Raw genomic sequence first — 27,833 nt, 5'->3', positions numbered from 1 at the left:
CAGCGTCGCTTCGATCACGCATGTCTTAAATGCACAGGTAGAACACAGCACACAGCTCTGAGTGTTTTCACCTTTCGACTTTATTGTGGAAGTCAAATGACGCTGCACTAACCAGTGACACAACCTCAAGCAGCTTCTCAGATCCAGAGTTAAACCTGCGCAGTTTTACTGATCTCTGACCTCAGTTTGCGCCTTCAAACGGAGCCTCCTCTGGTTCTTCAACAGGATTATTTTAGAGTCCCCGTCCGTGTCCTCGAGAACGTCCCACAGTCAGCTGACAGGAGCTAAACCATCCCGCTCCACTGCAGTGACGTGTACCGCACGGTGCCGTCCGTCCCCGGGGAGCACAGCAGGACGGTCTTCTTCACGTTGGATCCCAGACGAGCCACAGCCAGGACGTCCAGCAGACAGAGGCACTCCTCCAGAGGCAGACAAATGGCAATGAAGTGGGCGTGGAACCGCAGCGGGTCGCCTGGAGAGGGAGAAGACACATTTCAGACGTAAACAAAGTCTCAGACGGCGATTTAACCTGGAAACTGACCTGGGTACACCAGAAAGTCTCCTCCAAACTTCCCAGCGGACGTCAAGTAGAAGCCCCGCCCCCTAAGGTCTCTGAACACCTGGTATGTGACTTCACGCCTTGACCCGCCCTGAGTCCTGATTGGCCAGTCGGCCTGTAGGAAGGCCCGGGACTCCGGACAGTAGCTTAGCCCCGAGCGGGCGGTGCTCAGCTGCACAGCCAGGGCGGACCGCGGGAACGTGAAGCTTTGGTCCAGAGCCTCCAGGCGGCCCCAGAGGGCCTCGTCAGACTGGGCCCCTAAACGAACCAGAACCATGTGGAATTGGATGGCAGCTACAGACTCGAGTGAAGCACTCGTGATACTGGTCTCACCTGGTGACGACATCGCCCGGACCAGCGCTGACTTCCTGTCCTCCAGCGCAAGGATACTCTGTTCCTCATGACTGCTCTGCTGCTCCACCTCATACTGCTCCACCTGCAAACGAAGGTCCGCCCGTCCTCCGTCCTGCCAACACCAAGCAGATCAAACGCACCCAGTCCCCTCCACCTGCAGACGGTGAACCAGATCACCACCTGACTGACCTGCTCAGCAGCTGGTAACGCAGCAGCAGCGCCCTGCTCACTCAACAGTCTCTCCTCCTCCGGCAGCAGCAGCAGGGGGCGGCCCAGACGGCCGTTCTGTCGAGGGGTCCGGGGCAGAGAACCCAACAAAGCTCCCACCAGGCCCTCGGACCGGACCTGCCTCAGGTCTTGATGCCTCCACAGAAGAGGAGCCGAGTCACACAGACTGACACCCACAGCGACACGGGTCCCCTCTGGGCAGTCGTCCATTGCCAGGAGCAGCTGCAAACCTCTGGAGGTCAGAAACCAGTCAGTTTACACTACTGGGCCAACCGAGACTGGAACCAGAAGAAATCCAACAGTCATTTAACAATGTATACAATCACTGTGCACTACAAGAAAGACCACAGAGGAAAAACATCGCTTTTTCTTTCTCTCTCTCTCACACACACAGAGTGTAACGTTAGTTCTTCTGTTATTGAATCATCCAAACTGGTATTTACCCAGTTTGACCAGTGGGTAGCTTAATGCTACGCGGCTACGAACCACGTGTTTCCTGTCAAGCTCCGTAAACCGGTCACTCTGCAGTTAAATCCACATAGATTCCCACTACATATTCAAACCACAGAGAAACATGAACACGCAGCTGTTGCGAATAGAAAGAAACGAAATCAATTGTCATTCACAAATCCAGACGGAAACCGGCGAGCGCCGTTAGCACTTCCGTTGGCAGATTAGTCGTTGTAGTTTAGTTGCGCGATTGATACAATGTTTACTGTAACAGCGTTGCTGCCAATGGAAAAAAGGTACTTAAGATTGGGTACTTTACCCAAAAAAATCATCATTTTATATTTTACTGTGTAAATACAATGTATAAAATCAAAGTTGGACTCTTTTACAACCAATATTTAATGCTGAATAAGACCTGTTCCTTACAATAATACTTTATATTACTTTATAGTGCTATTTAGTGCTTTCAAAGACGACCACAACAACAACAATATACACACATGTTATAGTGTGTTTAGGAATAATGATTATAATATATAAATGTAATAATAATAAACTAAAGAGTATATAAATTTTTACCGTGTACTACTACTAGCCTCCAGTGACGCAAAGTCAGTGTTTTCCCCTGTGCTTTAACAAAAAACTTAAAACGTTTGGTCAGTTTTTACCTGTAAATTCTCCAAACACCAAAGAGAACAGGTACAGCTGTACTCTATGTGCGTGTTATAGTTGCATACAGTCAAAACTGTTCTATGATTTGTTTTTTAAACAAACTAACAAAATGAGTTGATAAAAGGCACATGTGTTTATGTTTACGTCATTATTGTTCTAACACCTAAAAAGTTATCAAAAACAAGCGATGAACGTAGGACGCGTTGCCATTGTTCGCTACAGTCAGTTGAACAGCTCTTACCGTAAACATCGCATCAATTGCGCAGGTAAACTGCTAAACGAAGGAAACGCGAGCGGCGCGCAGCTGAGACTTGTTAGGGATATAAAACCAGTACGTCGCGATGGAGGGGCGGGGTCAAGCGAAAAAAACATACTGAGAGACAGACACCGCCCGTTTAGAATTACCGCAACGGAAAAACGACCCCACATAAGAGTAAAACTAGGCGGTAAACTGACCAATAGAAGCCCTTAGCACATTGACTGACAGAGTAATCAGCCAATAGAAAGTTGTAACGGGAAAACACTTAAACGTAGTCAAAAAATTAATTATTTAACTATTAATGTTTTTTAATTTCTCTGGGTCGTAAAATGTTTGTGTTTACTCGTAAACAAACCGTTTTATTCACACATGAAGTAATATAAAATAAATATTAACTAATAAAAAAATAAATAAATATATTTATATTTAAAAATATAGAGATTATTATTATAATTATTAAACATAATTATAATATAATTATGGACTTTGGTCAAAACTCCTTGCTACCTGTCAATGTAGGTTGACACAACTTCCAGGTGAATTTCATTTCCAGTCAGTGATAGTAAAGACACTGATCGCAGACTGATAAACAAATATTTTATTCAAGCTCATTTTTAAATCATATGTTGTCAGATGTGGCTTTACGTGTTGAGGACATTTCCTCAGCTGTACAGATTTCAACAGGTTTAAATACAGTATCACACCTGGTCTGGTATCACATTTCTGCAAAGATCTTGCTGAAAACCTGAACTGCTTCTTTAGCTGTTGTCATCAAATCGTTTTCCCACACACCTTGCTACATGTCCCAGAACTCCTCGCCTGTGCTGAGAGGGTGGCATTTATGAGGTGCCCTCAGGTGTGTCACAGGTGAAATAAACTGAAGAAAACAAGTACTTCAGCAACCTGTCATCCTGTGTAGTTTATTTTACAGACAGTTGCTATATGGGGTTTGTTGGCATGGCCAGGAGCCGGATTGATGCATCCTACTGTCCGATCTCCAGCTCCTGCAGCTCCTGCAGCAACTGAGTCTCCTTCTGGATCTTCTCCAGCTGCATAAAACAGACTCTGTGTCACTGATGAGGTTTTATGAATCACTGACTAGTAAAACAGTGATATCCAGTCCACTCTGATAATCTAAGTGTCTGATAGTGTTGGTTCTACATTCTACACATTGCTTGGAAATGGTTCAGTTCAGTGAGAACTGATTATAGTTCGTCAGTCCAGAAGTGAATGGGAGATGAAACATCTTGAAAAACTAAAATCATGTTCTGCTGCCACTGAACAGAACCTTTTCACACAACACAAAAGAGATGTTCTCAAAGCACATCCGTTGACTTCTGAACAGGGATGACTGATGAGCTAAACCTCCTGCTTACCTGGTTCCTCTGCAGGACCTTTCCAGACGCCTGCTGCTCCTTCAGCTCTTCAATGGCTTTGAGTTTCTGTAACACACCATTGAGACTCAGAACAAACGTAACTCATAACAGACCCCCACAACCCCCGACCCAGTGTCCATCTGTCATAACAGACAGCAGTCTGAACTGCTTCTGCTTCACAGGACCTCCAATATTTTCACCTTCTTTAAATTCTTGATCTTTTTGTCCGACTCCGAGATGTTGCTGCCCTGCTCCGATTGACTGCTTATTACAGGAACTGGGTCAGACGGATGTTCGGCTTCGGGTGTTGACTCCTGCAGAACCAAACAGTCAGACCAACATGAGACCAGGGCTCAATTGTTGCCAGGCTGTTGACTGGCTAACTACACGTTCTTGTTTGTGAACAAACCAGGTCCCACTGGACCAGAGGTCCATGAAGGCAATGGTGTCCCAGCCTTCCTCAGTACTCATTTATAGAGCACTAGTTCTACTCCATGAGCTGTCTTCCGGGTCCTACAGTATGTCCACTGGCTCCCCTCAGCTTTACTGAGCTGCTGTCCTGAACTTTAGCACATAGAACACAAACGTTTTGTTGGTTTGGGCTCATTCACCTGTTTTGCTGCTCTCCTTGCTTCTCGTTTCTTCTTATTCTTTAAAGCTGCTTTGGACAAACTCTTCTCACCAGAAGCACCAGGACGCATGTTCTGAGGAGGCTCATCTTCATGCTAATAAATAAATAAAACAGAGAATATATTTGGACTTTTATCATTTTTGAAACTCTGATGAAAAAATGGATTTGAGACTGAAGACCTGCTGGACAAGGTGAATCCACACCAGCAGTGGAACCAGTGAACTGGTTGTGCAGTGTCCTCACCAGTTTGGAGATGGATGTGGCCGGCATGTGTCTCAGCGCAGGCGGGCGATAGGCCTGCGTGGGCTGTGCCTGCGTGGTTCCCAGCTCGCTGGGTGCTGCCTGGTACTTCACAGTCCGCTCAGGGAAGCTGCCTTCAGGGAACGACTGCCAGCGAACCTCCCACAGCTCCGACCCAGCAGCGACATCCTGCTTGTGCAGCACAGAGCCGGTGTAGTGCCAGATCTTAAAGCCGTTACCGACACGCAGCCGCGGGGAACAGGTGGCTGTGACCACATGCTCTCCATCTGGGCACCAAGAGAAATGTGTGGCATCTGGAGCCTGAGGTTTGGACACCTGAGAAAACACAGGGTAGTTATAAAACTGTAACGTTTTTATGTAACAGTATTACTGAACTCTGTAGGGTCTTACACCTACTGTGTAAAGATCTTGAGATAGGTTTTATTTAGAAGTGGTGTTAATGAAATAAGGAGACCTGAATTATTTGTCCAAAGCGGTTTGTAGACGACACAACACGGTTTCCCTCCAGTTTAGAAGCAGCAGATCAGTGGGACCAGCTCCTCTCACACACTGTGTGTGTGTGTGTGTGTGTGTGTGTGTGTTAAGGAAAACCTCACCTGTTTATATTTCTTCACGTCCCAGACCTCCATCTGACCCCGCAGGTTCCCAAAGCCAGCCAAGACCAGGATGTGGCCCTGAGGACTGCACACAGAAAGCATGAGGTCATTTGAATGTACAGGAGCAGGTGTATGGTTCCCTTTACTAATATCTTTCACTTTATTTTTGCCCCGTTTTATGGGTTTCAGGTTGTAGCTGACAAACTGTTCAATTCAATGAAACTAAAACTAGGACACGTTGAAGTAAGGAGCTGACTTCCAGCCAGGCTCAGTGTTGACAACGCTGAACTGAACTGGTTCTATCCATCAGCATCATCATCATCTGTTTGAACACAGAACAGCTGTGTAGTCACCTATAATAGGCAGCATTTCGTGGACCAGTGCCAAAGTCAAACACTGGGTCACATTTGAGATTGAAGACGGTGGCTTTTGCTGGCATGAAGCCGTAGACCACACAGAACTCGGTGGAGTTCGGGCTCCAGGTGACATCGTAGATCGGACCTTTCTTTGCTGTTTCAAAGCAGACAGACAGCAGTCAGACTTTGTTCATTGATAGAAACTCAAACCCTGCACCCCCAGGTCCAGGGGAGGTACTCACACAGCTGAACCAGGGCAGTCTCCCCATTAACAGCAAGGAAATGCAGCAACTGCTCTCCGTAATATGACGCTCCAGTTTTATCCACTTCGGTGCTGGCAGTCACCAGGACAGCCGAGGCTGAGAGGCACAGGATTAAAGGGAGGTGAGACTACAGTTGGTTTCTGGTCTGGACTATGACTATGAAGGTGCTTCTTCATCCTTGAACCTTTTTTGTTCCACTGCATGGTGACTCTGTCAGCCTTGAAGAAGCTCTTGTTGGCAAGCGCAGCACTCACGCTGCTCAGCAGCGGGTACTGATACAGACGAACAAACGATGGGGCTCCTTTGGTGCCCGGAACATAGGCAGCAACCTGGAGGAGAGACAAAGAAGCTGGGTGGGACCAGGTCAGTGGTCCGATCAGGGCTCTCAGCTGGCTCAACGATGTGGTTCCTCACCTTGCTGGGCGCACCTCCAGGTGACAGCACAAAGTCCGAAATCTTCTGCATGTGAAGCTTATTGGCAATGGTGTCTGAGAAGAGAAACATCTGGGTCAGTATAAACACTGTCTCTACAGGATCAGGAGTCAATACCAAAGTCAGTGAGTCAAACAGAAACAGCAGCATGTTTAGAATGCTCAGGTCTTACTGAAATCATTGTTCTCATAGAAATGCAGCTCATTGTTGACACTCCTGACACAAATCTTCTCATCTTCAGACCAGCTGGGACACCTGCAGACATTCACGGTTTCAGTCCACACTGCAGCCACACAACAACACACGCAGTGCTGACACTGACCAGGAGTCCACCTTCTTCTGATACAGAGCCTTGATCAGCTGACCACTTTGCAGGTCCCACAGCTGGAGGTTGGGGTCTCCCTGAGGGCTGTCCTGACTCTCTGCAACACACAGACACACACAAAGCTGAGCAGCTACCGTCCTTCTGTCTGCTGCGTCTCTGATCAGGTCTTGTCTCTTACTGCTGTATGGCTGCCAGGTGACCAGGATGGTGTTGAGAGGAGAAATCTGCAGGAGAGTGGTCTTTGGGAGGTCAAAGGTCGACACCACAGAGCCATCGGAACATTTCACCACTGTGACACTGAAGACAGAAAGTCACTCAGATTAGAGTCTGACTTCAAATCTTAAAACCACCTGCTTATTACCTGTGTCCGTTGCACCAGGAGAGCAACGTCCCATCTCTGCTGAAAGTCAAACAACAGCAGAGCCGAGAGTCTCTGAAACAAACACACAGTAGACTCATGCAGCATCATCCAGGCTGGTCTTTGACCCACAGATATGTCACAGACATCAGTTGGTCCTGTGTGGGCATCAGGTGTGTTTACCTGTGGAAGGCGGAGTGCTGCTCACACACTGGAGGACCACTGAGCAGAGACGTACCATCTGATCCACGCACTGAAAAAAGAACACACATTCCAGTTTATTAGGACTCAAAACAAAACAGGACACAGTCATTGCGTTCTGAAGCCATTAAATACACTGAAGAAAAAACACTGTTGGAGAAAACACTGAAACATTAAAGTGATCGGTTCATTCCTGATTGTTTTCAGATTTACTGCTGGGTCTCTGTCTGCTGCCGGTCTTGTTGTTAGTTACATGGTGTGACCCAATGAGTAAATCTATGATTTGTGACCAGGTTGAAGCATCGACAAAGGCGCTTTTCTACTGCATCTCAATCGCACATTCACGCGCCAACAGCAAGAAAATGGATTCCGGACACACTGAGTGTTTCCACCGATGCTATGGTTGGTTGGTGACATCAAACACTGAACTGATTATCTTCTGTCACCTTTTCCCATCACTCCTGAATTGCTACAGACACCCGGCATGCTGCAGTTGTACCTTCAACAACACGTTTACATGGTCACTGGCACCTCCATGTCCACATTTCACTGGCAGCGACTCGGTCACGTGTTGTTGTCATTATTCACTATACACATAACTACGAAGTTTAATAAAAACTCAGATCACCCACCTGCTAACAACGGGACTGGTGGCGCCATGTTTACGTACGGCGGAAAAAGAACCGCTCTTACCCGGAAACACGTAGGAGCACAAAGGGGCGGGGCTCCCAGTGCCACATCAGCATACAAATGGGTATTTTTAAACACATCTGTTAAAGACAAAGTGAGAGACTTCAATTAATCACTCTGGCAGCACATAGGATCAGGTGGTTGCAAATGACACGGATTATTTCCAATACAAAATTTGAAACTATTTTGTAATAAATACTCTAATCGGCGCTAATGTAAAGCCTCGTCAAAGTCCCGTAAAACAATTGAACGTGGAATCACCTCCGTTTTCAAAATAAAGTTATAACGTTATGAGTTGAAAAAGTAAAACGTTAAGTTAAAAATATTGGCATTTTTCATTTAACAGATTAACCTTTTGTTGTAATGCATAAATAAACATCAATACTTTGCGTGATTAGAAACTACCTGTTTTCACATTTCACAAAACCAGTAGAAAAAAAAGATAATAAAACATGTATTTTGTGTCTGCATTTCAGAAGTTGTCTTTTGTAGCTCTACTTCATGTTTATAAAATTGTATGCGAAATATAATATGTATATACAATAAATAATCGGGTGCGACAGAGCAGAGCGTCAGCGCAACCGTTTTTATTCTGAAAGAACCTACGGAAGTTCCGACATTTTACACAGAAGTCAGCTGTTCTTGTGGGGGCGGGGGCGGGGTGGAGCTTCGGCGTTTTGAGCACGTAGACAAGTTCTGGGTTCTTCCAGTCGGCCAACCCGTAGAGGAACCACCGTAGAGACGCAGATAAAAGGCCACAGATTAATTAGAACCAAATAAGACAGCACAAAGTTCGCGTAGAGATACACGAGAGGAAAACAAGATGGTGGCTAAACAGAGGATTCGCATGGCGAACGAGAAACACAGCAAGAACATCACACAGCGAGGAAACGTAGCTAAGTCAGCGGTGAGTTTACCACGTTTACTGGTTCTGCTGGTTTGCACCGGCTTCAACCACTAGAACCCACGGCACCGACACGGGAAGGGTCCAGGTAACATCCACGTCAGCCTGTGGAGGCTGAACAGCCCGCACAGTCCCACGGGGTTCGAACCACAAAGAAACTTAGGCCGCCGGAATCAGGAGCTTCGCTTTTCCGTCAATTGACTTTAATAACACATCGGGCGATAATTGTATTATTATTATTAAGTTCTGCAAATTAATTGTTCTCCCAGGTAGTAAACATCTAACGACAAGTTGATTTTCTTCAAGCTAAGTTGACGTTACACGAAGTAGTAAAGACGTAAAACTTTGTCATTAAGTTGTTGATCAATAATCAGAAAATGTCTTCAAATGTTTTTAGACATCGATCTGTGATCCCTGTAGTAATCCAGTACTATTATCATGGTTCCGTGAGGGATTCTTGTAGTACTGTTTGGGGTCACGCAGTACTGTGATTACTGTGGTACGGTACTCAGTTACTCTTCATATTCTGTCTTTTTCAGAGGAATCTGGTCGAGGACAAAGGCGTCGGTCCGTGGCTGCTCGCTCTCTTCGTCTTTGTCGTTTGCGGATCAGGTAAAGCGTGATGTCACTGTGCTGTTAATTACCGTGCTGGGACTCGGTTCCTAGTTGCTAAAAAAGCAATTTTTCTTTATTAAATCAGTGTTTCAGAACTTAACAATATTAACAGTAGAAAGAGGAGGATGTAATTATGACAAAAATAAACAAAATGCCATAAAACACATTACAATGTAAATATACAGTGAATACATTTGTAAATCTCGACTAAAACATAATAAATACTTGAAATTTAACTTTTTTACTTAATATTTTTATTTAATAAGTAGATTCGCTGATGCACAAGCATTGTGCTATATGAGGAGAGTCGTGATGTGACTTTGTTAGACAATTAATACACCAAGTTTGTGGATTTGTTTTGCCTAATTAACATTTAATTATTATGCTGATTTTAAACAAAATAACAAAATAAGTTAAAAGTCTCCAGGTTAAAGTTCAGAGATTTGACATTGTCACTCACACTGATGCTCTTTGCCTCGGTCACTTTGACATCAGACAGAAATCAATGAAGCAGCATGATGACCTGGACTTAATCTGACAGAGGATCATTCACTTTAAGAACCTAAACACAAACACTGAATAAATTAAACTGTCAGAAAAATAACTAACACTGTTTGTTTTTGCAGCTATTTTCCAGATCATCCAGAGCATCAGGATGGGCATGTAGTGATGCCACAGAGGGGGGGCTACAGCTGTAAGCCACATATGAAGAATCTGGATCATCATCAGACCATTGTGTTCCCACCCTGAACTGAACCCGGCAAAACAGTTTGAACTCTGACATCAAACAGACCCGCTCTCCCCCAGTTGACCAATCAGCCTGCAGCCCGCCCCACCTGAGGTGCCCCTCCCCCCGAGTTTCCTCCTGTTATCTGTGTTGATTTAATGTGTTGCTGCCATCAACCTTCTCACTCTGTCTGCCTGTAAAACAAACACGTGCCTTTCTCTGTGTACTTGCGTGGTGGTGTGGGGGGCATAGTCCAACCTGCAGCTGTGAACTGTTCCAGTGTTGAGCTGAGACCAAAATAACTTTTCTTGCTGATCCAAAGCATCTGGGACCTTTCTGTCACATTCCAGCTGTGAGTCTGTCTTGGTCCTCTTTTGAATCAGAAGGTTTCCAGGAGCCCACAGGTGTGTCTGCACTGTGTGCAGCTTCACCTGAGCAATTGTGTTGTCAGAATAAAGTTTGAAGATGGACACAATGTTTGTAATTTATGTCTGAGCTTTTAATGTTGAAGGGTTCCTGGGTCCAGATGTCAAAGCCCAGCTGCGGTTCTGATTCCCATTGTAGTTCTGCTCCGGTACACTGGTTTGGGTTTGGTGCTGACTCCTTGTCGGACCACCAGACTATCAATCTGTGGATCTGCCAACCAGTTGGTCCATTTTTTTTTCTTCTGGTTGTGCTGGAAACCATTGAATTCTGCTTCACGCTGTTGATGAAGCAGCTCTGTTCGCCCTCACGGTGGCGCTGTTTGGATACAGAATACGTTACATTTAATCTGTAACTGATGCTTGTCTCGTTTTAAAAACCTATGACCTGCAGAATCTAGAAAACGGTTTTGCTTGTGGTCCAGTCTGATTCAGTAGAACCAGCATTGGTGCTGGTGTCGTGGCCACTTTGACCCATATTACTGCTGCAGATCTGGGTCAGGAAGGTCAGAACCAGACAGGGCTTTGTTTTTTTTAATAAACAGTCTGGTTCATTAAAACCTTAAACACTCATAATTCTCCTTTTCATCGTCTTTCTACTTCATAGTCTTTAGTTAAGCTTTAAACATTGGTCATATTCTTTTTATCTCAGAGTCAAAAACAGGCAACAATTAAGTTGTTTTTTTTATTTTATAATAAAGTAAAATAATTGTAACAACCACAAGAATAAAGGACAGAATTATATTTTATTCTGTTTATTATTTAAACCCCTGCTCCAATCATTTAAATTGTTTATCTCACGTTATCAGAGTCCGGTCAGTTACGAACCGGTTCCGATGTTTCAACACTAAACTGGATGTAAACGAGCATAAATGTGATTAAATACGGTCTGAAAATTAAACTGTTCTTCAAATGTTTGAAGAAGAATTATAAAAGGTTACACATTCTTGTTCACAAGAATGTGATCAAACATCAATATATCAAAAATAATGAATAAAAAGAAATATAAAGAGGAGAACCTGAAATATTGGGACAAACTGCTGATCTTTAGGATCAGATGTGAGATCCAATTAGACTTTTGGGTTCAGAACCTTTTTTTCAAAAAGCATCTGAAATCCCTGGGAAGATTTATCAAAAACATTTGAGCATAATATTCTGTGTTTGTTCGTCTTCAGCCAAAAATGTTGCCAGTCCAAATGTGGAACACAGGTTCAGGAGGTTCCACGGGAGGACGGGGAACACGGGAACAGGCTCCCACAGTAGAGCTGCCACGGCCGGGTCTCAGGTGGGCCCGCTTTGAACCCGAGGGACACCTGGAGAGTTCTGTGGTGCCAAAGACCCGTGTGATCCTCTGCACCCGCGCAGATCTGTTCTCAGCGGGCGGTTCCGCTTTGCCTCAGCTGTTGGACGGCCGCCCCGGCTTCAGGCGGATCGCCCAGGAGTTGGCGGAGACGGCGTCGCCCTGGCGGTGGACGCGGCAGGTGTAGACGCCCTCGTTGAACTCGTTGGCCACGATGCGAAGGTCTCGGTCCTTCATGACGATGTACCCGGGGATGGAGGTCACGATCTTCTCCCCGTCTTTGTACCAGCTGGAGAAACGAGGCCCGAGCACAGGCCACAGGTGGTTCTAGTCAGTACGGTTCTACACATTCTAGTTTGCCTTTAGCGCTTAAAGACCGTTCCTCTGCGCGAACATTCAATCACATTAAACTTCATTCATTTTAGACTGACTACAATAGATGATCAGTGACCAACATCTGACCTGACTTTGGGGGGAGATCGAGGGTTCTTGGTTCCACAGCGGAAACCCACCACCTTCCCCCGTGGAACCACCTTGATTTTGATGTTGGCTGGTGACGGGGTCGGCGTGGTAACAGCTTCTAGAGGTTCTGCGGAGTCAGACAGGAAATGGGCTTCGCTCCAGAGTTGGCTTAAACAAACGGTTCTGTTCTGACTCACCGAAGCACAGGCTGCAGCGCTGAGGACAGTTCTTCTTCATGAAGGTCTTCCTCCGCTCACAGAAGCCAAGTCGAGCCCACGGGTCACACACTCGCTTCTTATCCAGACAACCTGCACAACACAGACGACGCAGAGGAGCTAAACACAGAACTCGACCAAAGGTCCTCCATTCCTGCACTGAGGCTGCTACTGGGAACTTCACAGCCCTGCAGAGGAAATGCAGCAGGTAACGTTCAGGGTCTGAGTAACGATCAGCGCTGACCGATGGTCTGACCATTTAACCTGATGAGTTTTGGTTCTGAGCTGGACCGGGCCGGGCCTCGGCCCCGTGGGCGCACGCACCGTAAAGCCTCTGAATGCCCCACACGTCGTCCTGGGCCACGTTCCTCTGGCCGGTGTAGGTGGCGTTCGGGTGCATCAGGGCCTCAGGGTCTCTGGAGTGCCACAGCCCGAGAGCGTGGCCGATCTCATGGGCAGCAACTTGGACCAGGTCGTTGAGCCACACCCCTGCAGAACCACAGTGAGTGACAGGACACGACAGCCACGCCCGGGAGCGAGGTCCCCTCCACCACTACAAACACCAGTGCTCTGATGACCTGTTCTACTCCAGTTACCCTGTTTCCAGCTGAATCTGGACTTGCCCAGAATCCAGAACTCGTGGTTGTCAAAGTGAATTTCTCCTCGTGGCGGCAGGAAGGCGTGGGCCAGCTCTCCGTTTAGACCGTCGAAACACGGGTGGAGAGGAGACCACCAGCAGTCAGTGTGGTTGAAGGTGTGGAAGCCTAACACACACACACACACACAAGCACGCACACACACACACACACACACACACACACACACAAGCACAAGCACGCACACACACACACACACACACACACACACACACACACACACAAGCACGCACACACACACACACACACAAGCACGCACGCACACACACACACACCCACACACACACAAGCACGCACGCACGCACACACACACACACACACACACACACACACACACACACACACACACACACACACACAAGCACGCACACACACACACACACAAGCACGCACGCACACACACACACCCACACACACACAAGCACGCACGCACGCACACACACACACACACACACACACACACACACACACACACACACACACACACAAGCACGCACACGCACACACACATGAACGCACAATGTTATATCAGCACATGCTCCTTCGTTCCTTAGTTTCCTACGGTAAGTGAACGCATCTCACCGATGGTGATGTCCACCGAGTTGTTTCCTTCTGGGACCTCGATGAAGGTCAGAGGAGACACGTCGCTCCACTTGGTGAAGGCGATGCTAATGGCCTTCCTGGTGTCCTCCACGTTCAAGGTGCTGGGGAACCTGGTGATCCTGACACAGAAACAGAACCAGGTCATTCATGTCCCAAAGGTTCTGTTCAGCTGGACTTGAAGACATTTTACCCTCCACAGCTTTATCAGGTCTGATTTAGTTTACAGTCCCAGTTCCCACTGATCAGCAGCTGTGGGACCAACCACAGACCAGTTCAGCTCCCTGGCCCTCACTGGTCCCACCCATGTACCTGTATGTGATGTTGTGGTGGGTCCACTTGTGTCCCAGCGGGTTGATGGCGTAGCGTTTGGTTCTTGTTCCGTGGAGGAAACTGTCGGGGAACGTTCCTGACGCGCTGCTGCTTCCTGAGGTCTGGAGACAGGAAACACCAAGCGTTAGTGAACACGGCTGGCGCTGGGCTGGTGTCAGTCTGAATCAGAACCAGCTGGTACCAGATGAGCTAAACCAGGGCCGAGGACGGACGGTCCTTCGTCCTTCTCTGTTTCTCCGCTTTCTTTTGGATCCTGTTGGGTTTTGATAGAGAATCATGAAACTAAAAGGATCTGATCCGATTCCATAATCAGAACCAGGGGCCCATCGGATCAGATGCAGGTGGTGGTGGATCACCTGCAACTATAGAAGCCTCACAGGCGCTCTTTCTACTGTCTGGAGACGTGGCAGCGACTCATTCCACACACATGTGAAACACTCTTCAATCGCCCTCACATTCTGTGGCCCACGTGGTGCGTTTAAACCACAGCCTTCAAAAAATGGGACCTGACTCGGAAAAACGTATCAAAATGTTCTTCATGTAAAACTGCTGAGCAAGTATAAAAAGCACTGAAGGGCAAAAGCCTGCTTTACTCAGTGAGTGAAAGTTCTATTATTGCACAGACGCTGAACGCATCCATGAATAAAAGACAGCGCAGATAATGAGGTTTGTACTAAAAGCAGCTGAAACTTGTTAAAATTCAGTTTATTCAGTTGACATCAACCAACTCACCTTCATCAGCAGCATCGGCATCACCAGCAGCAGCCGAACCGGGTCCATGATGAGAACCGGTCAGAGACACATGACCCGTGAGTCCGTCAGGGAGCTCGTCTCCAAACGGAGGATTTACAGACGCAGATTTCAACTGAGCTTCTAACTTTCCCCAAAAACACCCGAGTCCCGCATCGAGTCTGGATCACAGCGACAAAAAGTCCGGACCAGTTAAGACTCGAACCGTCCCGGTACGTCCCGCGTGTCTCCCTGCGTCCTCCCGGTTATCTGAGCTTCGGTCTCGGGACCCCGAACCCGGTGGATCAGAGTCCGGGCTCGGTTCTTTCTGCTCGGATTTGGAATAAACTGAGGGAAGTTGCGCTTGCTGCTGCGGCGGGGCTGGTCCGGAGAGGCGGGGTCAGGTGTGTGTGAGGGGTTCGTTTACACAGGGAGGATAAATGTGGACCTTAACCCGTTCAGCGCCGAGTCAACAGAATCAGAAGGTCCAGGTCTCAGGAACCATTTACAATAGTTTCCATTTTTATTTTCCTAATGGAGCAGCCGCACATAAACAAACACGCAGTCCTAGTTCCTGTTGTGCTTCAGGGTCTCTGGGGACCCTCGAAGGTCCGGGACTGCAGGTACCAGGACCCTGAGATGTTTTCCTACTGGCAGCGGTCCAGATGTGCAGAACATCTGTACAAACAGCCACTCCTGCTGCAGACTGTGGACCGTCAGGACAAAAACACTATGAATGACACCAGAACCGCCTCAGGTTCTGTCCCGTTCACTCGTTGCTGCAACTCAATGCCACAGTTGCCAGAACCAGATGGGTCTCAGGCAGGGCTAGTGGACCAGTGTCAGGGCCCAGCGATGTGTGGGGGTCTGTACATGCGACCTTTGACCTCGTGTGACAGCACAGGTGTGTCCAAGCCCACATAAAACCAGAACCACAACGGGTCTGGGCCTGTAAAGGTCTCCTGAGAGCAACGACATCAGTATTGTTGTTAAGTAAAGACTCAGCCTTACAACCTGAACTGTTGTAAAGATGCTCTTTGTGTATTTTTTCAGTTAAGCTGTTTTTGTTTTGTTTTTTTCTTGCACAGTTCAATTATTTCTATCTTTTTTCTCTGTTGTTTTTTTTGTTCAACGTTATATCACTGCTGCAAACAAAGAAATTTCCCCATCGTGGGATTAATAAAGTCTGATCTAATCTAATCTAAGTGTGTCATTGAGCTGAGCTGCTCCGTGTCCTTGGTTCAGTCTGTGGTGAAGTAACGCAGTAAACGTGGACTCATCAGTTTCCCCTCAGGAACAATCTGTGGGAACATTTGTTTTCAGACAAATGAATGATTACTGAATCATTACCCTCAGCCTCTCTGCCCCCCCCCCCATCACACGTCTTATTGTGCGTATTGTTTATCTGCTCCCCCAGACTCGAGGCCCGGGTCCAGCTCGGTCACCTTCACCCTGACAAACTGCTGCAGCAGATCTCGTCATACGCTGAATGTTAAACAGCTCATTAGAGCTGCAACAACAAGCCAGAGCTACGGATCGATACGGCCACGGAGTCCGACACCAGAACCCCGAGACTACAAACACCGGGACCAGAACCTCAGGGGACTTCACTCACATTGTTCATCGCCATCTTTCCTCAACAACTGCCTCCATTACCACCACATTAACATGAGTCATAAAGGACTGAAGACCCGACAGGAGACGGGTTCGAAAACAGTAATATTAAAATGTGTCATGGCACAAACGAGCCCGGAACCGTTGGATCAGTCCGTTGCTGCAGCTTTGGTGAGCGCCAGGAGGAACGAGATGCACGTACAGGAGGTTTGTTGGCTTCAGTCAAAACCCGCCAGATTCTGTTTTACACATAAACCCGTGACCGAGTTACAGCAGGACTCACATCTACTGTCCAGCCACTGAAAGCAACCTGCCAAACGTCTGCCGTCGTGAGGCCCCCGGGGGCCCCAGGACGCCGCCGGGCCCCCGGGGGCCTCCTGGCGCCCGTCCAGCCGACGCCGAGGTCAGAGAGTTGGGCTCCAGGTGACACGTCACTCAGAAAGACAGAGTCTGGGTCTGAGCTGAGGGACGAGGATTTAATTACATCTCTGTCCATTCAGCCGCGTCTCACACACACAAACACATTCTTGTACTTCTCTCTTTGTGAGGACCCTGAGTGACACAACTTAATGCATAGCATTAACCCTTGAGTCTAACCTTACGCCTGAAACATCGTCCCAACCCTCACAGTGGAAGCAAATGTTCTTCTCACTATGTAACAGGCATAAGAACACACACAGCGGAGGGTTCCCACGTCTCCGTCTTATTGTCCGACGTGGCTACCAGTTGCCATGGTAACGTCTTGATTGTGTACGGGACCTGAGGTGGAAAGAAACTACTACAACCTGAAGTACTGGTGCAGTTCCCTCCAGCTCCACTGCACCTCAGTAGGCTCATGGGTCCGTACAGACCGGTACCGAGGATGCAGGTCGTCACAGGAGTCATGTGTTCTGACCCGTTTGAACCCTGATAAGTCAAGCTCACTACAGTGTTTGTGTAAATATATAATATGTGCGCGCCTGCTCCAGTGGAGACTCACGTGGTTCAGGTCCTCATGCTTTCACCTGGGACAAACCACAGGGAGGAACCGGCACAGACACAGACAGAACATGCAGATCGGACCTCCGCAGCCTGCTTCTGACAGACAGCTCCGATGCCGCATCTGTTCAGTTACTGCTCAGCTGAGTCAGATCAACTATTTCTAGAGGAAAGATGCGCTCTGACGTTTAAACCAACTGTTTTCTTTATTGCAGCTCACATCTCAGTCAGTTTGGGGCATGATGGGAAATAACACATCCAACCTATGAGACCCCGTCCTCAGCGGGTTCTGTGAACTCTGTCTACAGGGTTCTTCACTTTGTCTTTTAGGTGGAGTCAATGCAAACACTGTTTTCCCACGACGACTCAGTCAAAGTTCTGTTTGTGACAGAACCGGATGCTGCCTCCATCTGCTGGTCACTCATGTAACAGAGTTCTGTAAACACACAGCTTCAAATGGACTCACTTTGGAGGAGGAGAAACTCTGCTCAAGTCCAGACAGAAAGGATGAAGGAGAGCAGATGAACTGGGTCAAAATGATGAAGAGTCAGTTCACTGGCTGTGATCAAACAACCTTTTTGCAGCTGCTGTTCCAACACTGACTGAAAGAAGACGTCAGGCTGTCGCTCTCCTTGTCTTGGAGATAATAGTACATAAACAAATCAAACATGACTGTTATGTGAGTGTTGGACAAACAGGCCCATTTTCACACGTTTCACAGTACTTTTTCCTTTTTAAAAGGTTCGTCTCTGCTAATCATTTTTACCATAAATGTAAATAAACTAAAACTTCTGGATCAGCACTGATTGTCAGGACCTTTTCCTACCTTGCCTTTCACAGCAGGGTTAACACACCTCTGTCATTTTAACACACTTGTGTCAGTCACTGACCTCAGCGTCTCTTGATAAGTGACAAAGCTTTTTAAAGCTCAAGTCTGAGTTCTGAAGTTAGACAAGGTCCAAAATCTACAAGCGTGGTCAAACCACCACCGACATGCTCACAACCATTTGCTTCGTCCTCCAGCTGTCTCCTGGCTGCGCTGTATCTTCTTTAGGTTTTGATTTTCTCACTCAATGTTTACAAAAATCAAAACCTAAAAAAACTACAGAGCAGCAAAACATCAGCAAAGACATCACTTCCTGTTGGACACTTCTTGAACCTGCACACGATTCAATGAAGTCAGACAGTTAACATCCAGCAGCTCTTTGAAGATCTCTGTGTTGATCTTGTTAAAATACGCAGTCATCATGTCCCCCGCTAGTGGAGGAACTAGAACCAGCGCCATTGATGATCCGTCTGGTTGGAGCTGCCAGCCAATTGTTGGAGTGCTGTCCTGGAGGAAGAGATGAGACAGAACAACATCAAAATCCCACAGATACAGAAAGAAGCAGGTTCCAGTTTCACACTCTTAATAATTTTAAACCTTACTTTCTGCAGCACTGAGAGCGTTTCAGTAAAGAAATCAAAAAATACAGCTTTAGGCCTTGAACTACTGTACATTAAACTATATCATAAGTATAACCATTTTAAAATGCTGATGTCATGATCTATTGTCGTTTATTTGTCATCGTCACCTGCCTTAAAACCTGCTTATCTCAGACAGCAGACATCTCATCCTGTTGTCTTAAGTCGCCCTCCATCCCTCCCTGTTGTCAGCTCGAACTGTGGTGACATCACTGCTGCTGCTGCCTAGCAACAGGCTCCCTGCATCACAGTGACTGGAAGACTGCAGCATCACACTGAGCATGTCTGCAGTGAGAACGTGATCCAACTGGGGCTGACAGGAAGACGTTGACCTCAGCCAAAGGTCATTGATGTTCAGAACAGATCAGAGCTGATTAATCAGCTCCATACCTGCTAATAACTGGTGTCTGACTGACTGAAGGCTGACATGCTGTGATTTCTCTTTTCACTGTTTAATCATAAACTGTTCAGCCGGATGTATTGGAGACAGCGACTGTGGAGCCACCAGGGCTCAGTGAACCAACCAGCAGTGACCAGGGTCCGCCTGGTGAGCTGCAGCACTCACCCAGTGTAGGGGATCAGAGCCTCCCCTCCTGTAGATCGGCAGCACCATTCAGAGCTGAAGCACTGAAGCACAGACATAAACCTAATTATTAAGGGGTTTTTACATCACGCTGAGTTGTAATGTGCCATAAAAACACTTGGCTCATGTATAAGACTGAAGCACCAACAGCATGTGTGTGAAACACATGAATGTAGACCTTTAGTGGATAAAACGTGACAGGCTAAAGAAGTGAAAGCAAGTGAATGTGTGGTCATTGTTAAATAACACGGCCCAAATTTAAAACAAGTATAAAAATCAAATGAATATTACATAATAATGATGCTTGTTTTTGACTAGAACGCCTTTTTCTTTTTCCCGTAGTCCTCATTGTTTCGAACCCGATGTGTCTGTTTTTGTATATTCAGCATTAAAATCACGTTCACTGCCAACACTGCAGCTGCTAGTTAGCACGTTAGCTTAGCGCTGCTAATCGCCCTCTTGTTAAATTTACGTTCTCAGCCACAGTAAGAAATTAGAAATAAACGTGAAAACTGACACTAGTCTCATCGCGAAGGTTTAGAAACGGTCGTTTTCGGGGCCTTTGACCAGAGTTGTTGACATTATTTCTTCTGTCTGTTATTTATGCTTGATTTATTGGTATGTTACTTTTGTGCTATTTTTATTCTGTGTTTCTCGTGTTTTAGTAGTAATCAAACTGACTTTCAAACTCAATTTAACAGACTGAGTTTCATTACAATTTCATTTCAAGGCATTTTACTTGTGTGTGTGTGTGTGTGTGTGTGTGTTTTAGTATAGAGACGCAAACGTGGCGCCTGTGTTTTCTTAGTAGCTCTTATTATGAAGGTGCCGTTAGCGTTAATTACAATGTGTTTGTAGTAAACTGACCCAATACAACAAAAAATACAATAAAGCGATTGCATAACATAAAACATAAAAATGATGTTTATAGAAGCCGAATTGAAGGGCGGGTCCCACCGACTCACCACGTGTGTAAATCTCGCCTTCTCGGTTGCTCTGGTTTTAATTTCCAGTGAATCGATGCATTTGTCCGTCTGTGCTCGTTCGGAGTCGGTGATTAGCTTTAGCAGCTGATGCTAACGCAGCGCAGACGGTGACGCGGCCGCCGCTGCGGTGCAGACGGACGGACGGACGGACACTCACGGCGGTGTGTCCAGATTCCGTGTCCTTACCGTCAGGGACAGGTGCTGTGTCTCCGGACTGCCTCACACAGAACCTCACGGCTCCGACCGTCGCTCCGTTAGAACACCGGACCGCGAAAACCGGACTCCCCAGTCTCCTCCGGTCAGAGGCAAGATGTCGGAGGCTGGAGGAGACGTCAGCTGACAGAGCCCGGTCTGGCCGCGTCCCGCTCGGAACCAAGTCCCTCCTCTCATACCCCTCCACCCTCAGTTCCTCTGAGACCGTAAAGCGCGACCATCACGTTGCACAGCTGCTTTGAGCTGCTGTAAAACTGATGTGTCGGTGTGAGGCACAAACTGACAGGACCCCGAACTGAGGTCTCCGGATCTGCGCCACATCGGAGGCCGAGGCGGCGAGTTTTTGAATTAGGACGCGTCCCTCCCTCCTCTGCAGGCCTGGTTTAGGTCCCACAGAGGTGCTCAGCTGTCTCACTGAAAACAGATGTGGTCCACAGTCCAAATGCTCCGCAGGCGAGCTCTGAAATCCGGAACACCAGAACCAGGCGGCAGTTCTGGATATTCAGGGCCCTAGTCCGAACCTCCTGTGTTCCTGAACAGCATGGAACTGATCCAGATCCTGGTTTCTGTCAAGTCATGCATTTATTCATAATGGGGTTTTGTGTCATGTTTAATGTTCTAATGTGCCTAAATTCTGGAACAAAAAATAAAATTAAATCTGACATCCTGTTGACATCACAGTTTATTTTTTGATTATGACTGAAGTAAACTGACAAATACCAACAGCTGGATTTTTAATATGATCGTTTAATCATTTGAAGATCGCCAAACCACCAGATGTAAACACATAAATGCTGCTACATTAAATTAATTGCATGAAAAACGGACTGGAAACAGCAGAACCAGTGCAGAGGAATGGGTTTCTGATTCTGCTCTGGGTTGAAGTCAGGGGGGCGACCCGCCCCAGTTCTCCTCCTCCTCACGCCCTGTCCTGAGGACTTGTGATGTCCCATCGAGCTACCGACTGCTGGACAGATCTGGTTTTGTGGCTACAGGTCAGGTGCTGGTCACAATGGCCATGATGAGCTGAACCAGAAGTCCAGTAGGGACATGATACTGACAGACCTCAGCACCGTACGCAACCAGAGCAGAGGAAGGTGCTGTCATCTTCTGTCTGTCACTTCAAACAGATTCTGAATGTGGTTCTGTCAAACAGGATCAGTTCGTCACAAGGATCCATAGATGTTTCACCTACAGTACCCTAGACTCACCTGTGGTTGGCTGTTTCCACTAGATGGCGCTGTAGCTGAAAACCAGACCAAAAACCTGAACCCGACCATGCTAAACTGTGGACCGGTCCATCTGTCAGGACGTGTCTGTCCGATTCAAAGAGCAACGAAGCAAAGGTTGTGAGCCTGGTGTTAAAGTCAAAGTCTTTACTTTGAGGGGACAAAGGTTAGTTTTGGTGATAACTCACCAACCTGCCTCAACCAACTATTAACACGGATACACAGGTCTGGGTGGAGCTGCTTCACATGTCACATGACATCCACAAAGAAGTCGCTGGGGTTTCCCATGGCCAGGCGGAAGGACTGTCTGGAGCCGGAGAGGTCTTCAGGTGGGATGGAGGGAGAGGCCGCGTGCAGCGATGGGAGGGGGTCCACAGAGTCATCACCAAGGGGCTCAGACAAGGAGACCGGGGGCTCCGCCGTCAGCTGTGTGATCAGAACCGACTCGCTGCAGCCTCCCTCTCCTTTCTCCTTCTGTCCGTCGCTACAGTCTGACCCACTGCTGCAGCTGCCTGTTAGCATCACAGTAAAACTACTACAGTCAAATAAAAGTAATGTAATCAGGGCGATTCTTCTTAACAATAATAATAAACAATAATAAAATATCAGCAACAAGCTTTATTCTGTCACCTTCACTGCGTTGACTCCCTCCTCCTCCTCCCTCTCCACCTCCTCCTGCTCCTCCCTCCCCCCAGGTCTGCAGATGGTGGAGGGGGTAAGGCAAGCTGTAGGGGTGAGGGATGGGGTACTGGTAGGGGAAGGCTGGAGTCCACTGGAAACCTGAATCTGGGCCCAACGGGTCACCCTCTGACTGTGGAGTTCGACTGGAGGCCCCTTCGTGATCCAGCAGAGACATCAGACCCAGATCTGACAGACAGACCACACAGCTCAGAATATAATTATGAGTCACATTCAACCAAAGGAAATTAACAAAGAGGAACACTGTTCTCAGATCAGTCTATCACACATAACCATGTCTCTGCCCTTAAGCAGGGTTCTGTCTCCATCGTGTGCTCTTTAGTAGTCACCTCCACACACGTCTCCGAACACGTAGTAGCACTGCTCAGAGAACGTGACCTTGTTGACTGTGTGTCGGATGAATCCGGCCTTCAGCAGATTCCCGGCGTATTTCCGAGCTTCACGTCTGTCAGTGAAACCTTCCACGTTCTGGTGGAGCCAGTCCACCACATCTGAACCTGGACAAAGGGGCACAAATAACGTTTACCTGAGTGGTTCTGACATTTCACTCCAACCTCCCAGATCCTGAAGCAGCTCAACGTTCCCAGGAGATTCTTACTAGATCAGCTGATGTATGTATTTCTACTATAAACCTGAGACGACTGCTTTGTGTCACACTGTGTCTCATGCTATGGTTTAGTTCCTCTTACCAATGAAGGCGTTGGGGATGGTGATCTTCAGCCACATCCGATCCCGGACCTCCAGGCCGGATTCTGGATTGGTCATTGCCTTGACCACTGCCGTCATGTCAGTGTGGGTGGTCAAGTTGTTTTCCTCATGGACACCTGAGGAACAACAGACCAGAGTCAGGTACAAAGGAGACAAGGGAGGAAGGCACCGATGCTGCAGTGGCTGATGGGAGCTGTACCATAGTGTGGGAGGAGCCTTCCTGTCATGGCGGCTGTGTGAGAGACCCAGGCAGCAGGGTCGATGGGTCGGACCGGCTCACCTTCATTCAAGGGTGGAAGAAAGAGAATTAAGTGTGTGTGTGTGTGTGTGTGTGTGTGTGTGTGTGTGTGTGTGTGTGTGTGTGTGTGTGTGTGTTGCTCACTCACTCCTCGGCAGAGTGAAGCAGCCTCGTGGGTTTGGATCCCAACACTTTGCCACTGTCAATGTCACTGGGCTGCAAACAGACCAATGGATACAGAGACGGTCAAATCATTGATATGACATAGAGTTAATACACATGTGAAGGCAGTGATGAGCAAAACAACAGCAGCTGCCGGAGGGGAGTCCATGCATCAAAGTACACAGTGTCTGTATCAGTGGTGGCATGGGCGTATCTGCTGTGGTATCAGATGGGACCATTTCTGACCCTGGTTTGTGGATGATCTCTCTGAGAACTCGAACGGCGTCGTCGTTACTCATGTTCTCGAAGTTGATGTCGTTCACCTGAAATACACAACAATTTATTTTTTTGAACCATCATAATCACAGGATGAAGTAATTGTCTTTGTCTGTTTCTGAGGCTAAACAACATCGGCTGTAGCAGCAGCTGTAGCAGCTGTTGGCAGCAGTAACGTACCTGTAGTAACATGTCACCAGGCTCGATGCGTCCGTCTGCTGCCACCGCTCCTCCTTTCATGATTGAGCCGATGTAAATGCCTCCATCCCCTCTGTCGTTACTCTGACCCACAATACTGATGCCGAGGAAGTTGTATCTCTCTGAAGCAGAGGTAGTAAAGGTTAAGCAAAGCTGTGCAGGTCAACTCAGGGGCCAGACAGGATGTCTATTACTGTAAAAAGTCACAGTTTACGCAGACTCTAATTTCTCCTGTCAGACATCAAGGATCTGAACAAGCTCAGGTAACAGCAGTGGATGAAGGAGAGGATCCACATGGACAGAGCAGTCTGTCGGTTCAATACTCACCCATGTTGAGAGTTACAGTGATGATGTTGAGCGACATGGTGGAGTCAGTGACACTGCTGAAGGACGCAGACTGACAAATGGACAGATAAAAGAGAGGACAGACGGTGGAGGACGCATCAGATACAGTAAGACCAGTGTGTGTCTGTCTGTCTTCTGTCTCTGGCTCTTACCCGCTCCATCTGCAGCGCCTTCGGTTTCCGGTGACGACGACACTGACGCCTCACGAGTCGAGGTGACGAGCTGCTTCGCTCTGTTGATTGGCTGAACCTGGTGTGACATTATGACAAACACACCTGGTTCATGTTACATCCTCCCACAGACGTCTGACCCAGTTATTAACATATATAATAATATTAAATGAATACAATTATATGAATGAAAATGTCAACTATTTATTTCAAGATACAAAACAATACCTTTGAAATAAATGCAGGTGTAGTTACACATAATAAATCTAATTAAAATGGTACGAGGAAATAATAAAGATACAAGCAACAAATTGCATATATGATGCAAATAAAATAAATCAATAGCAATCTAAACCATAGGTCTAAAAATAACAAACTAATAAAAACAAATCTGACATACTTACACACAGGTGTAAATAAATAACATAAAAATTCAATCTGCAACAAAAAATCACAAATTAAAAAATGGAAATATTTTAAAATAACAACAAAATGAGCTGAAGACGAGCAGGTTGTGCAGCTACTGAGTGACATATTCTTTTAGATCAATGGGGACAAACTGTGGCAGCAGTCACATGACAAGCAGCATCCAACCAGAGAATGTGAGCATGAACAGCTTTACTGGAGCAGAAGAAGAAAAAAGAAAACAACCTGAGGGCAGGTGAACGCGTTACAGCAAAGCAACCAATCACAGTGAGACACATTCAAGTATTAAAGGAAAAGGAAAGCAGCTTGATATCTGACAGCTAACAATAGTTAGCAGAGTGCTAGCATTAAAATCCATATGTGATTGTTCACTGATCCATTAGGACATGGATGGATATGGTTAGACATCATCATCATTAACAAAATGAGATAATATCTCATGTCTTGTGTGAATTTTGCCAAACTTGGTTATTTGTTTTGTTATTAGTTATGCTCAGGATTAGAATCAGACTCAGATTACAGGTGTTAGTCCCACCTTCCACCAGAGTCTTCAGATGAGTAGAAACTAGTTGTCTCCAGCTCACTGCTCTGTAGTGCTGATGGGCTCTCACCTCCACCTGTTGGCCCCGCCCCATTCCTATCGGCGTCTTGGTGGGCGTGGCCATTCAGATGCTGACCTGCAGAAATAGTCAGAGCATTATGTGTTTACCTCAGAGCAGAAATTATTTTTGTTATTTATGCCTTCAGAATTTAAATTGCTTTGTTGTCTTACCACAATCTCTTTCTATCTTTTCTGTTGGTTTGACCTCAGACCCCTGAGGTTCATCATGGCTGCTGACAGTTACAGCACTGAGACACACAGACATTAAGACTTTAACAGGACTCACCCCACCCTCAGACTTATTTTACGACTTTATGAACACTGTGACAGTGGGTGTATGCTACTAGTCCAGAAGCCACTACACATCAGGACTGAGGTGAACTCACTGGAAGGACGGAGGTCTGGAGTGTCCAATCCCACCGGTCCTCTGTGTGGGCAGAGGAGCCAGGCTGGTGGACGTTGACAATGATTGGACATCTGTCTGAGACGCATCTGAAGAAACCACCTGTCAGGAGACAGGAAATGCATTAGCTCCTGGACGAGTAGAATGAATTCAGTTACATTTCAAACACTGGGAGACTTTTTATTTAATTTTCTGACCCAGCAGACGACGCGTCCATTCACACAGGGCAATTTCGCATCGTCATCACTGATCTCCTCCTTCACAACCCTGTGAACACATCATCGTTAAGAAAACATTAAATTCCTGATGTTCCTTCTCAAACCAGGGTTGTGTTTATTTACTCATCACCCACTACACAAAGTGAGATTTCAGCGCCTCGTACCTTCAATAACAACAGTTGTGTGACTGTCATTTTGTTATGTCTAAAAATGGAGGGAGCAGTTTGTTATGGGATTGTTGGGAGAAAGTGTGCATGTAATTTACACTTCTCTTTTGTTTCACCAGTGGATGAGGACTACAAAGGCCTAATAAAACAAATGACCTAGAAAAGAACTTTAAGCGCAAAATCTTCATCTGAAGTCAAGGACTGAGTCACTTCATCAGTTTGTAAGAACTGCTTTACTTACAGTAAACACACGCACAGACTGCAGCTTCCGAAAGTCTCTTAATGTGCACGTTTGTCTCCATCGTCATGATCAACACTCTCAAACTGGCACGTTTAAATTTCATATATTTAACGCTCAACGTCAGATATCAGATCTGATTTTTCACTCGTTTAATGCTCTGATCTGTTCAAATTGGATCAGATCCAGGTTGTGGATCGCGGATACTGATCACGTGACTCACCCGAAGTCTGCGTCCTCAGACTTGAAGTAGAATTTGAGGTTCGATTTGTTCAGGACCTGTTTGAAGTCCCCCAGAGTCACGTGCTGCGGGGCCACGTTGATCCGAATCAGGTAGGGGGTCTCCTGGTCTTCCAGGTGGTAAATAACCCGGGTCCCCTCCCCCGTGATGTCCCCCATGGCTCCCGGAACGGCCCGAACCGCCCTGGCCAGAGGATGCTGCGGGTTCACCTGCCAGTTCACTGATCGGTGTTCCGGCTTGTTCCGCTTCTCTTTTCTTCTGGTCTCTGAGGAAATCCAGACTTTTCCGGTCCAGATGTGTTGGTCCAGCCGTTACAGTTTTTTATTTATTGATGCTTCGTGGCCGCCGAATGTCGTTAGAACCTTAAGTATAAGGTGCCGTTCCGACTTGGCCCTTCAAAATAAGAACCTACTTATAAATGCGCATGCGTAGTTAACAGGAAACGGACGAGGCAAATGAAATTGTATTCGGCCAAAATGTTTATTTCGTTATAAAATAACCTCAATGACAAAACGTTTTATGACATTACCCTTGTTCACGTATGCATAACGTCAAAGCAAATCGGGAACAAGTCGGACATAAAACTAACCGGCATGCACCGCGCGCCAAAACAGGGTCATTCTAGAACATGTCCGTTAGTTTTACAAATTAAAACCAGGATTCAGAATTATAAATTAGAGAATAAAACACCCGATGAGCGGA

At 46.9% G+C, this 27,833-nt stretch overlaps 5 protein-coding genes across 10 annotated transcripts; 1 reads left to right on the top strand and 4 right to left on the bottom strand.

The window, feature by feature from the left end:
* Positions 1-58: 58 nt before the first annotated feature.
* Positions 59-2,645, bottom strand: tsen34 (TSEN34 tRNA splicing endonuclease subunit). 5 transcript variants are annotated; one of them, XM_029171252.3, is made up of 5 exons: positions 2,505-2,645; positions 1,103-1,419; positions 893-1,025; positions 542-817; positions 59-472 (listed from the first exon to the last, which is right to left on the bottom strand). In XM_029171252.3, the coding sequence occupies exons 2-5, from the start codon at positions 1,349-1,351 to the stop codon at positions 285-287; spliced, it is 846 nt and encodes a 281-aa protein (XP_029027085.1). In that variant the 5' UTR covers positions 1,352-1,419; positions 2,505-2,645; the 3' UTR covers positions 59-284. The 5 variants fall into 5 exon arrangements, with proteins under 5 accessions (XP_029027085.1, XP_029027083.1, XP_029027084.1 ...); XM_029171250.3 differs by having other exon boundaries at positions 1,103-1,373; XM_029171251.3 differs by lacking the exon at positions 2,505-2,645 and adding an exon at positions 1,585-1,832.
* Positions 2,646-3,105: 460 nt separating this feature from the next.
* On the bottom strand, positions 3,106-8,084 carry eif2a (eukaryotic translation initiation factor 2A). Its single transcript, XM_029172360.3, has 16 exons — positions 7,954-8,084; positions 7,304-7,373; positions 7,124-7,195; positions 6,941-7,059; positions 6,760-6,859; positions 6,610-6,692; positions 6,420-6,493; positions 6,190-6,334; positions 5,985-6,101; positions 5,740-5,896; positions 5,387-5,471; positions 4,773-5,105; positions 4,510-4,623; positions 4,099-4,212; positions 3,899-3,964; positions 3,106-3,571 (listed from the first exon to the last, which is right to left on the bottom strand). The coding sequence occupies exons 1-16, from the start codon at positions 7,979-7,981 to the stop codon at positions 3,506-3,508; spliced, it is 1,743 nt and encodes a 580-aa protein (XP_029028193.1). The 5' UTR covers positions 7,982-8,084; the 3' UTR covers positions 3,106-3,505.
* A 591-nt stretch (positions 8,085-8,675) lies between these two features.
* On the top strand, positions 8,676-10,732 carry LOC114868615 (stress-associated endoplasmic reticulum protein 1). The gene is made up of 3 exons (XM_029172364.3): positions 8,676-8,918; positions 9,455-9,527; positions 10,157-10,732. Exons 1-3 carry the CDS (start codon positions 8,835-8,837, stop codon positions 10,195-10,197), a joined length of 198 nt encoding a protein of 65 aa, XP_029028197.1. The 5' UTR covers positions 8,676-8,834; the 3' UTR covers positions 10,198-10,732.
* A 674-nt stretch (positions 10,733-11,406) lies between these two features.
* Positions 11,407-15,025, bottom strand: mmp23bb (matrix metallopeptidase 23bb). The gene is made up of 9 exons (XM_055514169.1): positions 14,978-15,025; positions 14,427-14,519; positions 14,225-14,346; positions 13,895-14,034; positions 13,253-13,420; positions 12,981-13,145; positions 12,639-12,749; positions 12,442-12,592; positions 11,407-12,268 (listed from the first exon to the last, which is right to left on the bottom strand). Exons 1-9 carry the CDS (start codon positions 15,023-15,025, stop codon positions 12,076-12,078), a joined length of 1,191 nt encoding a protein of 396 aa, XP_055370144.1. The 3' UTR covers positions 11,407-12,075.
* A 2,723-nt stretch (positions 15,026-17,748) lies between these two features.
* LOC114868611 (segment polarity protein dishevelled homolog DVL-3-like) lies at positions 17,749-27,513 on the bottom strand. 2 transcript variants are annotated; one of them, XM_029172359.3, is made up of 17 exons: positions 27,114-27,513; positions 26,465-26,534; positions 26,251-26,369; positions 26,036-26,112; positions 25,799-25,940; positions 25,242-25,275; positions 24,820-24,916; positions 24,305-24,444; positions 24,095-24,171; positions 23,835-23,902; positions 23,648-23,728; positions 23,430-23,564; positions 23,070-23,237; positions 22,672-22,908; positions 20,786-22,553; positions 19,596-19,657; positions 17,749-18,899 (listed from the first exon to the last, which is right to left on the bottom strand). In XM_029172359.3, exons 1-15 carry the CDS (start codon positions 27,287-27,289, stop codon positions 22,291-22,293), a joined length of 1,884 nt encoding a protein of 627 aa, XP_029028192.1. In that variant the 5' UTR covers positions 27,290-27,513; the 3' UTR covers positions 17,749-18,899; positions 19,596-19,657; positions 20,786-22,290. The 2 variants fall into 2 exon arrangements, with proteins under 2 accessions (XP_029028192.1, XP_029028191.1); XM_029172358.3 differs by lacking the exon at positions 25,242-25,275 and adding an exon at positions 24,650-24,719 and having other exon boundaries at positions 27,114-27,512.
* Positions 27,514-27,833: the final 320 nt, after the last annotated feature.

This window comes from Betta splendens, chromosome 13 (genome assembly GCF_900634795.4).
Source record: "Betta splendens chromosome 13, fBetSpl5.4, whole genome shotgun sequence".
Taxonomy (NCBI): Eukaryota; Metazoa; Chordata; class Actinopteri; order Anabantiformes; family Osphronemidae; genus Betta; species Betta splendens.
This window is presented reverse-complemented; position numbering and strand designations above follow the sequence as displayed.